The sequence below is a fragment of the Mustela nigripes genome, chromosome 2 (genome assembly GCF_022355385.1).
Source record: "Mustela nigripes isolate SB6536 chromosome 2, MUSNIG.SB6536, whole genome shotgun sequence".
Lineage (NCBI taxonomy): Eukaryota > Metazoa > Chordata > Mammalia > Carnivora > Mustelidae > Mustela > Mustela nigripes.
Window position 1 is genome coordinate 4,027,642 of NC_081558.1, and position 16,172 is coordinate 4,043,813.

Genomic DNA, 16,172 nt, shown 5'->3' on the forward strand with positions numbered 1-16,172 from the left:
CTCGCTCACCACAAGCCAGGGATGGTCACTCCTATTTACTTACTCAGTCTCTACCACAACCCTATTAGAATCTACGCATAATACCCGTTTACAGATGGGGAAACTGAGGCACATTCAAGAAGGATGGGCCCAAGGCTGCATAGAGCAGACACCTGTCCTTCCCATCCTGGACCAGGACCAGGCAGCTCTGACGCCGCCACTTCTCTGACACCTGCTCATCCTTCTGCCCCCAGCCTACCCACAAGCTCACGTCCTGGCGGACTCCTTCCTGGGGGCTGTGCGCAGACCCCGACGTCCCCCCAGCCGCATGAGCCCGAGTACAGGAAGTGAGACTGCCTGAGTGTCTCCTGTCACCGCCTACACTGCGTTGTAGTGCAAGTTGTACAGGCCCCTTGGGGGTGTGTGTGTGTGTGTGTGTGTGTGTGTGTGTGTACGCGCGTTGAGGGCGTGGAGACGGGACGCTGGTCCTAGGAAGGTCTAATAGCCAGACGTATCCCAGGGCGTCTGGGACCAGAGGAAGGCAGGCGGCCTGTGCGGGAGCGAGGAGGCCCCAGGAAATCAGGCGGCAGTAGAGAGAAACCAGAGCACGGGGCCCCAGGAACGCAGGCGGCGCGCGGGAAAAAGCCGGTCGCGGAGGCCGAGGGCGGGGTTGTAGGGAGGGTGTTTTTCGGTAACTAGGCCGCGGCGGGGCGGGGCCACGGCGGTTCCAGCCCCGCCCACTCCACCCACCCCGCAGTTGGCTGGGGCCGCCAGGGGGCGCTTTAGGAACGCGGAGCCGTCGGGGAGGGGGCCCGGTGGGTTTGGGCGCGCTGGCGGGAGGGGCAACGCGGGGTCTTGGTACCCAGAGAGCGCGGTGGAGAGCCGGGGATGGGATCCCCCGCAGGGCTCTGAGGCCAGACTGGGGAGAACTGGCCCTTGGTGATGGGCTCTGTGGGCAGCGGGTATCATCAGTCTCAGGGTATCACTTACGGTCTTAGGAAAAAACTTCGAGTCTCAGTTCTCTAGAATGGCTTTGTCACCGGGGGCTTCTTTAGCTTTCTAAAAAGAGGACCTGGGGCAGGACTAGGAAGACCCCACAATCTTCAGCGGGGTGAGAGGAGACTGTAGCCGTTGTAACCGCCGTCTGGGGTAGTGCTGGAGCTCTTAATTCCCCCGAGGAGAATCTGGGGAGGGGCTTCTCGGGGCCCCAGACTTTTGGAAGATGCGCTGACCGGGTCTCTGGAATAGGAGTGGGAAACAGCTAGTTAGCGGGGCGCTGCTCGGGGCTCCCTTGAGGGGCTTCCTTGGTGAGGGTACTTCTTGGGACTCTGCTTTCCGAAAGGGGACCAGGCAGGACCCAGGAGTCTGGCAGTAAAATCAGATCCTCACCAGAGCGTGGGGCGCTCAAGGCCGCGGATACTGGCGTCGGGGGCGCTGTGCGTCTTATCCCAGAAGGGGGCCCTTGGGGAGGCGGCGTCATGGGGAGCTGGCTTTCCTAAAGGGGCACCGCCGTGGTCTCCGGGGGCCCGGGGAGATTACCTTCTAGAGGGGGCGCTGTGGCCCCTGCACCCCAGCCACCTGCGCTCCTCCGGCCCCCGCCTTGGGCGGGGGCGGCTCCCGTCCCGGGAAACCCGAGCCACCGCCCCTGGCCCCGCCCCCAGCCCCGCCCCCCGCCCGGAGACGGCCAAGCCGTCCGCGGCGGGAGCGGCGGAGGCGGCGGGAGAGCGCGCCGTGGAGCCGCTCCGAAAGCCCGGGCCCCTCGCGCAGCAGCCCCGGAGCCCAGCGCCGCGCGCTCAGGCCGCCCGCGCCGTCCGTGCGCCCCCGCGCTCTGCGCCCTCCGAGCCGCGGGCCGTCCAGGGCGCCCCCAGCCCCAGCCCCAGCCCGGCCGGGTTGGCCGCAGCCCGCGGCTGATCGAGCCCGGGGGGGGGCCATGGGCCGGCCCGCGCCGCGTCCCCCCCGCGGCCGCCCCCTCCGGCCCGGGCCCCCCCGAGCGCCGCGGGCCCAGGCGGCCCGGATGGCGGTCGCGGCGGCAGGGGCAGGGGCTGGGGTCGGCGCGGGCGGCAGGCGCGGCCACCACTGACGGGTAGTCGGGCACCCCGAGCAGGTAAGCAAGGGCAGGCTGGGGACCCGTAGGGGATCGGCGCTGGGGGAGGACCAGCTCCGTGGACGGGGATCTGGGGGCTACCAGGGGCTCCGGATAGACCGGTAGCTTCCCTCCCCTAGCCAAGAACCGGCATGTGTATGAAGGTGTGGTCTAGGGGGCGACAGGTCCGCGCATGGCAGGGGGGGGCAGAGGTGGGCAGGGCGATCTTCGGCGCCTCTCCAAGCCAGGATCTGGCCAGGGTCCTTGTCCGACGGGGCGGGCGCGCCTCTGCCTCCTTGGACCCCCCCAAGTGTGCGTCTGAACAGGGTGGAAGCGGGGGCAGCCTGAATCCCCTCCCCAGCCTCCAGGAGGGCGAGACCCAGACACACGCGCTGCCTTGTGGTGTACAAGGGGCTGTGGGGGACATTCGGATCCGCAGACCCCAGCCGGGGGAGCTGCCGTCGCGGCCCAGCTGCGCGCAGAAGTAAACATCTGTCAGTGGCGCGTTCCAGCCGCCGCCGCCTCCGGGGACACGGTGTCCTCCGGTAAGGGCCCGGCTCTCTCGGCTCTGGGAGCCGCCTGTTCAGCCACAAGAGGGCGCGAAACCCTTTTTGGGGGGAGGGTAGTCCCTTAAGGGCGAAGAGTGTATTTGAAGGAGAGGGGGCTGTGCCTCCTGCTTTTTAAAAAAGGCATCTCTTGCTCAGGATAGTCTCGGAATTCTCCCAGAAGGTGCAGCGTGTGGGTTAGGAGTCATTAGGCAGCGGTGGATACAGACGGGGGCAGATTTGGGGTGGGACTGGAGAGAGAAACGGCCACTCCCAGGACTTGGTGGCACCACTACTCCTTCCCCCAAGAAGTAACTGTATATATCATGGTGTCACTGGCTGGGCTCTGGGCTTGTGGTTATCTGCAAGTCTGGGACCCCAACCCAGATCTGGGGAGCATGGCCATGGTCCTGGGAGGGAGGCGTTTGCTGGAGGCCAGACTCCTGACTTTCTTCACTCCTGCCTTCCTGCCCTGCCCTCTCTCTGCTCAATCCTTCTCTGTGTGTTCCATGTCACTCTTTGTCTGTCTTCAAGTGCCCCAGGCTGAGGAAACCCCAGTGGGGCGTGACTGGTCTAGGCGGATGTCAGTGGAGGGAAGACTTCTAGCTTTGCCAGTCCCCCCTACCCATCCCCCCCTCCGCCACCAGCCCCCTTGCCTTGGGGCCCTTTGGACACCCCTCCACATTCCCTTCATCCAAGGACTCCTGAAGTTCAGGGTTCCAAAGCCACCCCTGGGCCTTGTAGACTACTCCTAGTGGCGAGCTACAAAGAGCTAGTTCTAGCCGTGCAGGAAAGAGCAGCAGCCCCCCAGCGGCAGGGCACCTGGCTGAAATTCCACCATCGGGACTATCCCTCAGATTTCAGACCTCAGTCTTCTGGGAAACAAGCAGAGGATACAGCTTTCAAGAATCTGGGCAGGAGAAGGAACGAGTTTGCAGCCTGGCACAAGGACACAATCGAGAGATTGTTCCCATGAATGTTTGCTGGATGGTGATGGTGTGGCTGACTGTTGGTATCCAGGCTCAAGGGCCTTGTCCTTCAGGGAAGACAGACCCAGGGTGGAGCCCAGAGTGGAGCCCAGAGTGAGGAGCAAAGGGTCTACCTCACGGTAAGATGATCAAGGGAGACTTTCTGGAGGAGGGGCATTGGGGCTGGGGCTGTGAAGGATGAATAGGAGTTTTCTAAGTGGGAAAAGAAAGGGCATTCCAGGTAGCAGGAACTGCACATTCAGAGATCTGGAGGCAGGTAAAAACACAACTGGTTTTGGAGAATCCAGTGTCTGGATGAATATGGGAGGGAGAGACCGTTCCGAGAGGTTGGCCCAGGAAAAACCGGGCTGGGGCATTCAGGGCCAGATTTCTAGAAGTTAGGGCTGGAAACACAGAGCAGAGAGGAATGGGTCTTTAATGCATCTGGTATCACTGGGCCCAGAGTTCTTTGCTGAGACTGTAAATTCCAATGCAGCTACATCTTTCCTGGTCCCCAAGGTAGGACAGAGGAGTCTGGACCTCTGGGGCGAGGCCCACATGGGGAGATAGAGGAGGGGCGGGCAGATGGGGTTTTCCCTCTGCTTAGTGAGCACCAGGTAAGCATTGGGCAGGCCCGGCAGGAGGCTGGTTCTCCCCAGTTTGCAGCTGAGAAAACTGAGACTGTGTGAGCCGGAGGGATCTTTCCTTCTTGTCCCATATATTTTCTAAGCATCAAGCTATTGTGTGCCAAGCTCTGTGCTAGGACAAAGTACAGGATAAGATGGGCCTGGTGCCTGACACACCTGGGGGTGGGTGAGGGAGTGGAAGAGAGGTTTCCAAGCCAGCCAGCCAGATCTTTGCATGTGCAGTTCCTGCTACCCGGAATGACTTCTCATTTCCTACTTAGAAACTCCTACTCATCCTTCACGGCCCCATCCTCTCAATCCCCTTTCCCAGGAAATCTCCTCCGACCCTACTACCCTCATGTAGACACTTTGTTCCCCACACGGGGCCCCACCCTGGGTCCAAGTCTGTCTTCCTTGGAGGACAAAGCCCAGGAGCCCTGACCCCAACGGCCACACCATTCACTGACCAACAAATATTTGTGGGAAGTTATTTTCAGGCGAGGTTACTTTCAGGGGAGGTAACAGCTACAAAGGAAGCCTGAGGGGAGAATGGGGCGCTTCAGCAAAGGTGTTCAGGAGAGGAAAGAGCTTCTCCAAATCCAAGGGGAACCAGGCTTCAGGTCGGTCCTGGAAGAAATCAGACAAGGGGCTCGCGTTTGCAGTAGGTAGTCTCACTTCCCAGCTTTGGGGACCGACACCCGAGAGAGCGTGCCTAAAAAGCTCAATGTGTTGAGGACCAAGTGCAGAATTTGTACTTGGGGAGGTAGAAGAGATGACTTGGGTTCCCAGGTTCCCAGGAAACCAATGGTAGGGTTTGAGTCAGGCCCAGGTTCTGTGCCTCTGTTCCCCCTCTGTCCGATGGCCAGCTTTGCGCGGTGTCCTGCTGGCTACTCCCAGAGGACCCAAGTCTCTTGTGCCACCCGCCGGCCCCACACCAGCTGCTTACCCATGCCAGGCTTAATTAGGCTGATCCTGTTATCCACCCCCCCCCAGGGAGCCCCCTCCTGCTCGCCCCAGATGCCTGCGAGGCCCGCCCCAGGCCAGCCTGGCTAGGCAGACCAGCCTGCTACGTACGGTCAAGGTGAGAACTTTACAGGCCAGCCCATGAGGGCTGGGCCAGAAAAGCTGGTGGCCCTGCCCGTCCCCCACACTCCCCAGCCCAGTCTCCCTGAGAACATGCCCCGCGTGGCAGCAGGTTCAGGATGAGAATTCCAGGCACTGGTGGTGGTTGGGGGGGGGTGGATTGGAGAGCTGACCATGCAGGTCCCATGGCCCTCTGTCTCCCCTACCTCGTCTCCCCGCACTGACCCCAAAATCCATTTGCTCCTGCAACTCCTCCACCTAGAACACTCTCTCCAAATCTTCACTTGGTCTCAGCTGCAAGACGGCCTCCTCTAAGAAGCCCCCCTGGCTGCTCACCCCCAAAGTCTCCCCCAGTCACTATGACTTCCCTGTGTTCTGTTTTGTTACCCTACTGCCAACATCTAAGCTACCTTATTCATTTCTTCTTCCTTCTCCACCTCCCTGACTGGACGGGAGGCTTGGCGGGGGTGGGGCGCAGGTTAGCCTCGGTTCCCTGCCTGGCCCAGCGCACAGTAGGCGCTCAGTAAGTGTTGATCTGGTGTGTTGGGGGCAGAACTCAGCCTGGCACACGGGGCTTGCTGCCATGTGGACACTTTATTTACTTGCTGGCTCTGCTCTGCTACGGGTCGTCGAGAAAACCTCTTATTTCCATGGATATCAGCCCCCCTTTCTCCCAGATAGCAGGACCTATGGTGCCCACCCGCTGCTCGCCACCCCCTCCCCATGGCCCTGGCCACCAGGACCCAGGGACTGTGGAGGCATTTGAGAGAACACGTTTGGAGTGAGACCCAGGTTCAACCTCAGTTTGGCACTTTTTTTCTTTTCTTTTCCTTGCCTTTTCTTTTCTTTATTTTTTTTTTTAAGATTTTATTTGTCTATATTTAGAGAGAGAGAGAGAGAGAGCGCACATTCATGGGGACGAGTGGGGAAGGAGGGACAGGAGGAGAGGCAGAGACTCTCGCAGAGTCCCCACTGAGTGCAGAGCCTGAGCCGAAATCAGGAGTCAGATGCTCAACTAGCTGTGTGCGGGGAAACGACATCTTTTCCAGGGACTGTGGGGACCATTAAACCTGTGGAAAGCACTTAGCACAGTACTTGACACTAAGTAAACATAATAGCCTGCGTGGTGGGGGCGTTAATGTTATTATTGTTGCTATTAGAGAGGCCATGCGGTACCATGATTAAGAATGTGGAGGGGGTATTGGGGCTGGGACTCTGAGGGATGAGTAGGAGTTCACCTGACTATCTGTTCCAGTCCCAGCTTGGCCACTTACACTCTATTCTGTTTGATCTTGAGCAAATAATTGTCACTTCTTGGACCTGTTTTCCCACCCCCAGAATGGAGATAAAATAGTCCATACTTTGCTGTGAATTATTCTGTGTAAAGTGCTTAGAACAGCACCAGTACGGTGTGCGCTGGTGCTAGTGTGAGCTATTAGTTTTAGTTTTATTTATTTTTTGCTGCTATTATTGTCACAGGGCGATCAGCACAGTCCCACCCCCCCACCCCAGACGTCACTCTGTCTGTGCCTCTCTCGGCTTCCCTCTGGTGAAGACACACCTGGAGCCCCTTCATGGAAGCTCAGGAGCTCAGATTGATTCTCAAATCCATCAAATCAAAAAATCAATCTCAAATCAATCAATCCAAAAAAAAAAAAAAAAAAAAAAGGCAGGGAGCCAGTGATGGTTCTAGCAAGTGGGCAACAGAGAGCTTCTGGGTGGGGAAAAGGCGAGAGGCTGGGCCCCCACCTCCAGCTAGGCACGGAAGGTTGGCTGGGGGTGTTTGTAACTGCTTCCCCCCACCCCCATGAGGCCCCTGCAGACGCGGCATCGGAACCAGCTGCGCTAGCCAGATGTTCCTGGTTTACCCCCAGATGTGTGTCGCCGGCTCGAGGCTGCCCTGGCCTCCCCATCTCCACCATGGGGCGGGGCTGGGCCCTGGGGCCTCCCAGGGAGGGGGCACATTTTTGTGAGCTGTGGAATTTGGTTCTTCTTTTGCAGGGACCATTGAGTCTTGCCTCGACGGAGGCCAAGTCCTGCCCCTCCTGCGACCTCAGTTTCCCCACCACGGGAACTTGCAGGGGCCTTTTAGGGGGAAGGAGAGGAGCAGGGAGCCCCCTTGCTGTCAGCTCCGGGGGCGGAGGCCGGGGCCGGCCCGCTGCTGCCACCGGCCAGGCCCGCAGGTCTGCCCTGAATGCAGGAGCTGGCCCTCCCGATGAGAGCAGAGGTGTCCCAGGCAGCTCGCTGTGCGGAGGGGGAAACTGAGGCTCCAGAGAGAGGGAGGGGCTTGCCCTGAGTCATCCAGCAAGGAAGAGGCAGAGCAGGGATCCTAAGGCAGCCATCTGGAGCCGGGTGCCGTGGGGCTCAGACACAAGCCCTTCCTCACGCGCACACCCGCTCACCCGCAGGGGCACACGCAGCGCTTCGGGGCCTGGCTCACTCTGCCCGCGGGCGGTGACAGCGGCCCCACCAGCCGCCGGTCCAGCTCCTCCGTGTCCTCCCTCGAGTTCCCACGGGGCTGGGCAGCACCCTTCAGGGAGATCCCCTCTAGGAAGGCCCAGGAGGTGTCCAGGAGTGCGGTGGCGAAGGAGAAGGTGTATGCGGAAGGAGACCCCACAGGGGCTCAAGTACGGAAGCCAAGGAGCCGCAGCACACCCTTTTTTTTTTTTTTTTTTTTTTTTTTTTTAAGTTTTTATTTATTTATCTGACACAGAGAGAAAGAGAGAGCGAGTGCAGAAGCGGGAGGAGTGGCAGGCAGAGGCAGAGGGAGAAGCAGGCTTCTTGCTGAGCACGGAGCCCGATGTGGGCTCAGTCCCAGGACCCTGGGATCATGCCCTGAGCTGAAGGCAGACGCATGACCGACTGAGCCCCCCAGGCGCTCAAGCTCATACCTTTGTGAACAGAATTCTTGACGCCTGCCCGTGCCTTAAAAGGACCCAGGCCAGGCTAGCCCTCAAAAGTCCCCCAGTCCAGAAAAGACAGATGTGGGTCCAAACACTATGCCAGTGGGGCTAGGTAAGAGGGAGGGACCCACAGCTGGGGATCCAAGATGGGAAGCCAGGAAGGCTTCCTGGAGGAGGTTCCATAGGAGCTAGGGCTCTGAAGGATGAGTAGGAGTTTACCAGATGGGGAGAGGCCCGGATTCAAGACCTCCCTCAGACTAGAGAGACGAGTGGACAGAAAGAAGTGCCTTCGCCCATCCTTCTTCTCCCTGGGAATGAGCAAGAAACCAGTGCCTCCCTGAGGCCAGGAGCTCTGCAGGAAGGAGGCTGTTGACCTCGAGAACAGGAATGCCTGGCCTGTGTCTCCTGGGAGGCTCCGTGGAAAGGTGGAGCCTTAGGGCGTTGCCTGGGCACCAGGATAATGAGCAGAGTTTCTTGGCACTACCAAGGAAAGGTTCCAGAAACACCCACACACACACACCCTCACCCTGACTGTCTGTTCCTTGGAAGATAGGAAGGGCTCGCCTGGCTGTGTGACTCTGGGTTACTCATCACCCCTCTCTGGGCCGCGTCCCAGCCCTGGGCGCTCTGTGGCCTCCAGCTGGAAGTAAGGTCTTCCCGGATCCGACTTTCTGGAGTTCAGACTGTCAGGGACCCCAAGAAATGGGTGGGCTCCCTTCCCTGGGCAGTGAGGATTCTCCAGGGTCCAGACATTTTCTGAGAGTTGAGAGGACACCAGGGCCAGGCCCTGTCTGAGCAGCGAGGGAGGCCCTGGACCAGTGTGTCCCCATGTCCCCATGCGTATGAGCTTGTGGGCACGAAGTGAGAATGGCAGAGGCAAGCAGGTGGCGAGCCCAGTTCGGTCCTAGGCCAAGCGTGCAAACAATGTGGGACACCCCACGCCTGTAGGTGTGTGTCCCTGAGTGTGCACAGGTTGAGTGCTCAGGGGAGGGCTCGGGGGGCGACATGCCTGCATGGCCAGACCTGCTGTTCTCTGGGCCAATGTGCCAGAGACCATGTGTGTTGTTCTTGAGAGTGTGAAAACGCTTGTGTAAGGGCTCCCAGGTGTGCAAGAGGCTAAGAACACCCGAGGGGCCGGGAGGGTGAGAGCTCCGGAGGACAAGAGCAGCCGGTCTGTGCTGTGTCCGAGTGCCCAAGTGTGCGCACATGCTAGTGTGTGAACAGAGCTGTATTCAAACACGATAACCTACGAGTGTGGTGGAAACTGCCCAAGTGTGACCATGTGTGAGCGTGAATTACACTAGCAGGTAAAAAAGGCTGCCATAACACGTGAGTGTGAGCGTTAACATGCCTCAGTGTGAACGCCCAAGCTTCTGAGTGCAGGACACTAGGATGTGAGTGAGGTAGTGATATGGCGTGTGAGAATGGTTGAATGCGCGACTGTGTTCCAATAAGTGAGTGTGATCGTGTTGGAAGATATGAGTATGCATGCCCTCGTTCGTGACTGTGTCTGTGTCTGTCAGTGTAACCTTCCTTGAGGGGGTGAGTGTGAAAACTTCCGGGAGTGGAATAATGTCGGGAGTGTGCGTGACAATGCCCTTGGGCGTGAGTGTGCTCCCGTTCGGATGGACGAGTGAGACACCAGCCATGTGAGTGTGAGGGCACGGCCATCTGTTTCCAACATGAGTGAAAATGCCCGTGTGCGCGTGAAAACACCTGCGTGTGTGAGCCCCACCCTGCTGGAAGGAGTTGGTGAGCACAAACGCAGGGAGTGTAAGTGGGCCGGTGTCGGAGTGTGCAAGCAACAGCGTGTCTCAGGGTCTGCGTGCAGGAGCGTCTGGGAGTGCACGGGAGTGAGAGCACCCAGGTGCGTGACCGAGGACAAGAAGGCCGAGTGGGAGTGATTGTGAGCCCCCATGTGTGCTGTGAGCCCACCTACCCGGGACCAGGAGCCTCAGGGACCCAGACACACGGATGGTGCACAGCGGGCCCCCTCCCCGAGCCCTCGGCCACACGCGCAGCACCTCCGTGTGTCAGGGCCGCGCCAGACACAAACCAGTTGGGTGACCCCCTTCCTGAAAGGCCCATTGTTAACAGATGCTTATCAGCCGCACCCACCGGGCCCCCTCCACCCTTGGCCCTCTGCTTTCCTGCCCCCCAGCAGAGCTCCGGGGGGTCCGCAGCTCCAAGGACACCGGGGGCTCTGGGGGCCAGGCTGTCTCCGGGCCCATCCAGCCTCTCAGCAACCCCCCCAGGAAGGCCTCCGCAGAAACACAGGACCAGAGCCTGGCACCGGGCGGGGCTGTCGTGCCAGCCTAACAGGGAAACGGAGGCACACCACGGCAGGACGTGCGTGAGAGCACGCGGGGTGCTGGGCGTGCAGAGAGGGCTTTATGGCCCCAAAGCATAAAGCAGATGCTCCTTCAGGCCAGGGGGTGGGTTGGGGCACCTGACAACTTCCAGGCTGCCCTCTGCTTGCTGCACCAGCCTGACAATGAGATGTGCCCCCCGTGGCCACCAAGGCCCTGCCAGACCAGCCGCGGGCCCCTCCCCGGCTACCCTCCTCCCCCCTCCACCCCCCTCACTCTGTTCCAGCCACAGGGGCCACCACTGTTCCTCCCCCACACCCGATCCACACACCACCGAGCAGGGCAGCCGAGTCCTCAGGGGACTCCACAGGCATCGGGCATCCAGGACCAAGCCCAGCCCCGCAAAGCCCCCATGTGTGTGTCCCACCCAAGAAGGCAGATTCCAATCCCAGATGCTTTTCTAGCTGTGCCCTTGCCTAAGCCCTACCTGCTGTGTGCCGCCTTTCCCCAGCTGTAAGTGGAGCTCACCATGCCTCCTAGGTGGGCTCAGCACCGGCTCTGGTACACAGCAGGTGCATAATACATGTGCCTTGCTACTGTCTAGCGGCTGTAGGTCCCGCGCCAGCGATTCCGTGGGGCGGAGGTGCCGGGTTGGGAGGAGGCATGGAGAGGCGGTTCCAGACCCCCTGAGCCCAGCCTGCCCTTGCGGGGTCCAGGCCAGACTGAAATGCAAATCGCACGCAAATGCCGGCTCCGCGCAGGGGCCAGCAGCCTGAGCGGCCCGAGGTGCGCGCGTGGGGGCGCCCGGCACCCCACAGCCCAGCCCAGGCGCTGACCGGCCTCCAGCGCGGCTTTCAGCGCTCCGTCTAAATGTTTACACCGGGCGGGCCGCCAGGCCCCGCGCGGGCCGCCACCAGGCTGCCAGGCCTGGGAATGTAAACCCGGGTTGGGGGCCGCCCAGCGGCGGGGAGAAGCTCTGGCCCGGGTGGGCGGGAATGCGCAGGCCTCCGGAAACACCTACTGTGTGCACTCAGGGCGCCGGGGCTGGACGGGCCCAGCACTGAGTCATCCGTGAAACACGCGGGAAGGCTGGAGCTACTGGGGGTGCACACCTGCTCCGACCCGGGGCAGGGGGTGGGGGGGCGGGCGCGGGTGAGAGCAGCCAGAGAGGGCTTCCTGGGGGAGTCGCTGTCCAAGCTGAGACTCAGAGGGGGTTGGGAGTGGCGAGGAGGAGAAGAGACTGTGCTGGGTGGGAGGAGGGGCTTGTGCAAAGGCCTGCGGGTGGGTGGGTCAAGTGCAGCTTAGGTCCATGGACACCTGTTCCTGGGCAGTAGTTTCATCTGTCTGGAGGGGAAACTCAGGCTCGGAGAGGGGAGGGAGGTACTCTGGAGGACCCCAATGTCAGGAACACATTAGAGCACATTCTGTTCTCCACACCCCCCAGTCCCACAGTGCCCCCTGCTGGGAGCACCCTCACCTCCTTCCAGTCTCCCCTCCAGGCTCCCTGGGCTCCAGCCTCCTGGCTGCACTGGCCAACTTTGGTTCAGCCTCAGGACCTTTGTACTGGCTCTTCCCGCCTGCATGAGATGCCATTCTCTTGTGCCTGGCGGACTCCTACCTTGGTTGTTCAAGCCTCAGCTTTCGTCAATGCTCAGGAAAGCACTGTGGCACCCCAGATGGGGGCGGTTGCCCTGCTACTCCTGGCACAGTGCCCACCGCTTTCCTGGGGAGCATTTTTCACAAGCTGGTTCAGTGGTTCCTTGATGAGTCGTGTCTATGTTATTACTGATCATTAAGCAGAAGTGGCTGGAAATCAGGGGCCCCACCGTGTTCCCGGCGCCTGGCCCAGCTCTCTGTTTCCGTTTGTTGCCTGACTGACAGACAGACAGACGGAGGCCGTGGGGCTGACCATCACGTGCCCGCAGGCCGAGGATGCAGCGCTGGAAGGCGGCAGCCTTGGCCTCGGTGCTCTGCAGCTCGGTGCTCTCCATCTGGATGTGTCGGGACGGCCTGCTCCTCAGCCACCGCCTGGGACCCGCACTGACGCCACTACGCCGCCCACCTCGCACCCTGGACGCCCGGATCGCCCGCCTGGCCCAGTGTAAGGGGGTCCCCGACTTAGGTCAGCTGCCCTGATAGGGAGGCGGCCATCGTGGTGGAACTCTATTTAGGGGCCAAAGAGGCTTAATTTAGATGGGGTGGGGAGGGTGCAAATTGCCCCAAGGTGCTGGCAGGGGTGGTGGTGGAGGGGTTGCTGGGAGCTGGGGGTCTCTGGGCTCAGCTGTCACAAGGAATTAGGTTCTAGTCTTGAGGGGCCAGGGGTCCGGATGGAGATTAGACTGGGGCATCCAACCTCTGATATGGGGGAGCTCCCATGCGCTGCACGGGATGCAGGTACCAGAAGGCCGGACCCGAGACCCCAAGGAACTGCCCAGTGGACAAGGACCAAGGGGAGGGGGAAACCCCGAGAGACGTAGAAATGGGCGGAGAAACAGAAACACATGCTCAGACACAGAGAGACACAGGTTGGGAGAAATGGGCAGGGGAAATGCCTTGGGGTGGCGATACAAAACCGCCGCCTTCGAGGGGCGTGGCCTTGGCGCCCGTGATCCCCGCTCCTCCCTGGGGCCCGCCCCCTGCCCCGCCCACCTGACGGAGTTGGGGTGGAAGGGCCTGGGTCCCGACCTCCTGTGAGTGCGCGCGTGTCCACGCGGGCGCCACGCCGGCGGCTGAGGTGTGGGCGCGGTCGCGGCGCGTGCATGGCGCCCGCGGGGTTGCACCGCGTGCGGTTCGTGGGCAAGTCCGCGCCCGCCCTGCCGGCCCACACAATCCTCCTTTCTTGTCCTTACAATGGACAAGGGCGGCCTGAGGCACGGGCTCCACTTCCGCCCTCCGCTTATTCCCGCGGGCAGCAAAGCCCTTCCCAAGACCCTGAGTTCCAGAGACGCGGGTGGGGTCCCCAAAACCTAGTGTTTGGAGTCTGAGGCTGCGACACCGACGGTGGGATCTCATGCACCCACCGGGAAGGATCTCGGCCCCTGGGCGGGGGTTGCCCACCTGGCAGCCTGTTCCTGGGCGAAGTCCTACTAAGAGAAGAGAGTGGCCACTGACACCACTCCCCCGCCCAGTCCCCTGAGCCCAATGCGCGGGTGGTGGAATTGCAGGCTTGGCTTGGGGCGGTGGGAGCTCGGGGTGGGGCTCGGGGGGGGGGGGGGCGGTTGCTCGTCTCATCTCGGTGTGTTCAGACGCTGTGCAGGTGGCCAGGCCTGCTGGAGGGAGGCAGGGACACATAGGCTAAGAGAGCTCTCACTGTTTATCTGAGATGCAAATTTAACCGGGCATCTGTACTGTATCTGGCAACCGCCTCCTTCCCGCCTCCCACCGCGCCACAATAACTGTGTGGATGTATACCTGAAGGGCGGGCACACTACAGGGTGGAAATGTAGGCACCCTAAGTTAGGTAGGCTCCAACCTAACCCCAGAGCAGACGCCGCCGGCCACCCCAGTCCTCCCCGAGGGCTTCATGAACTAGAAACATGCTCAGTTGACCCCCACTTTCCAGAGCCACAGCCTCAGCCAGATCGGAATACTCCGAGCTCCTTGAGCAGACAGGGAAAGTGAGGCACAGAGCAGGGCCATCACCTGCCTGAAGTTTTACAGGGCTGGAACTGGCAGAGCAAGACTCTCAATTAGGGTCTGTCTGCTTCCTGAGACGTCCTGCGGAAACAGACACACCCTCTCCCTAGGGTCTCCCTAGCCAGGGTGCTGCCAGGCAGGGGATAAACTCAGGGTCTCCTCTCCCAACCACAAGCATGCCTGTTACCTGCTCAGAGGCTGGGAGCCCCCGCCTGCCTTTCCACTATCAGTGCCACCTGCCATTGGCATGCCTGCCAGGCTCTCCAGAGGACTGGGGCAGCCCAGCCGCCTGGGAAATAAATTTAGGCTCCGGGGCCCTGGGAATCTGTGACTCCGGGCACCTCCCGGCACCGTGGGAGCGCAGAGAATTGGACCTGGGCCAAACTTGGCCACACGAGGGAGGCCGGAAAAAGCCCGTGCTCGTGTCTCTCTCACTCTGTCACCTGCGAGTGCTGTGGCCTTGGGCCAGTCTCTGCCCTATTGGGTGGCCAGTTGTCTCACCTGTAACACGGGGGAAGCCGGGCTATCCCCTTGCTGCCTCCCCACGCGGTCCCCACACCAGGCCTCGGTGTCTGCTGCTGTTGTCGTCTGCACGTCTGAACAGCCCACCCAGCCCGATGTGGTGCTGTTCACGGAGACACTGAGTGCCAGCACGCGACGGAGCGGAGGGGGGTGGGTGCGGGTGTTGGGTGGGGCCCCCACAGAGTGAGCTAGGGACTCATTAACAGCCCAGCGGAAGGGCCGGTGCCCAACACAGGGGCTGGGTCCAGAGAAGGCCGTTGGGAGCCATGGGGCCCTGCCTGGGCTTCTGCTCAGGCATCCCGCAGGGCCCCCAGACAGGGACCGTTTAGGGGCCATGTTGAGAAGTGGCCGTGAGCTGAGACTTGGCCTTGGGAGGGTGCGCGAAGGCCCCCGGGGCCCAGAAAGGGGCTGTTTAAGGAGGGGAAGGGCGATGGTCGGAGCTCTCCCCCAGCTCCCCACCGACCCACCCCGCTCTGTGTCTCTCCCCGCAGATCGAGCGCTGCTGCAGGGCGCCCCGGACGCGGTGGAGCTGCGCCAGCTGACGCCCTGGGCCGGCAGATCCCCGCGTCCGCACCGTCGGGCGGGGGCCCGGCGGAGACGCGCGCGCGCGCGATCGGGGGCGCGGCCGTGCGGGCTGCGCGAGCTCGAAGTGCGCGTGAGCGAGCTGGGCTTGGGCTACGCGTCGGACGAGACGGTGCTGTTCCGCTACTGCGCAGGCGCCTGCGAGGCGGCCGCGCGCGTGTACGACCTGGGGCTGCGGCGGCTCCGCCAGCGGAGGCGCGTCCGGCGGGAGCGGGTGCGCGCGCAGCCCTGCTGTCGCCCGACGGCCTACGAGGACGAGGTGTCCTTCCTGGACGCGCACAGCCGCTACCACACGGTCCACGAGCTGTCGGCGCGCGAGTGTGCCTGCGTCTGAGCCTACCTCACCGGGCCGGCGGGACGGCGGCCTCCCCCTCTACGCCCGCGCGGCGGCGCCCCCACCCGCCCCGCCTGGCCAGGCCCGCGGCGACGGACTGCGCGTGCGCAGCAGGTGCCTTCCAGGCCTCCGGACTGTCCAGTTACTGCACCGAGATAAAGTGTGGAAATTGGAGCTTGGGTGTGATTCCGCGTTCCGGGGGAGCCCACCTGTCGGAGGGACACCAGCCTACGTGGGGTGGGGCGGGGCACCAGATCCACTGGGCAAAGGGGGACGGGCCGGGTACCACCGTGCCCTTGGCCTACAGAGGGTTCTTTCCCTGCGGTGACACCTGGGAAGGGGTGTGCGTGGGAACAACGTCGACGGGAGCCGTCCATCCCACTTGCCTTTAGGTCCCTGTGTCCCTTCTGACGTGTCCCGCTTCTACCGCCCCCAAAGGTGGGCTTCTGCACGGGAGGAGGGAGCCAAATGGCAGACGAGGAGCCTGAGGTCTAGGTGGACCCAGGCCTCCCTCCCCCCCGAGGGCCTCCTCAGGCCCCGTCTACCCGCACGGAGCCACTATCTCCTTTCACCAGCTAAAAATATATGTGCGCTGCCCATCT

At 61.8% G+C, this 16,172-nt stretch overlaps 1 protein-coding gene across 2 annotated transcripts; it reads left to right on the forward strand.

Annotated features, from left to right (window-relative positions):
* Positions 1–1,978: 1,978 nt before the first annotated feature.
* Positions 1,979–15,744, forward strand: NRTN (neurturin). 2 transcript variants are annotated; one of them, XM_059388767.1, is made up of 3 exons: positions 1,979–2,083; positions 12,378–12,597; positions 15,146–15,744. In XM_059388767.1, exons 2-3 carry the CDS (start codon positions 12,429–12,431, stop codon positions 15,568–15,570), a joined length of 594 nt encoding a protein of 197 aa, XP_059244750.1. In that variant the 5' UTR covers positions 1,979–2,083; positions 12,378–12,428; the 3' UTR covers positions 15,571–15,744. The 2 variants fall into 2 exon arrangements, with proteins under 2 accessions (XP_059244750.1, XP_059244751.1); XM_059388768.1 differs by having other exon boundaries at positions 12,422–12,597.
* The last annotated feature ends 428 nt before the right edge of the window (positions 15,745–16,172 follow it).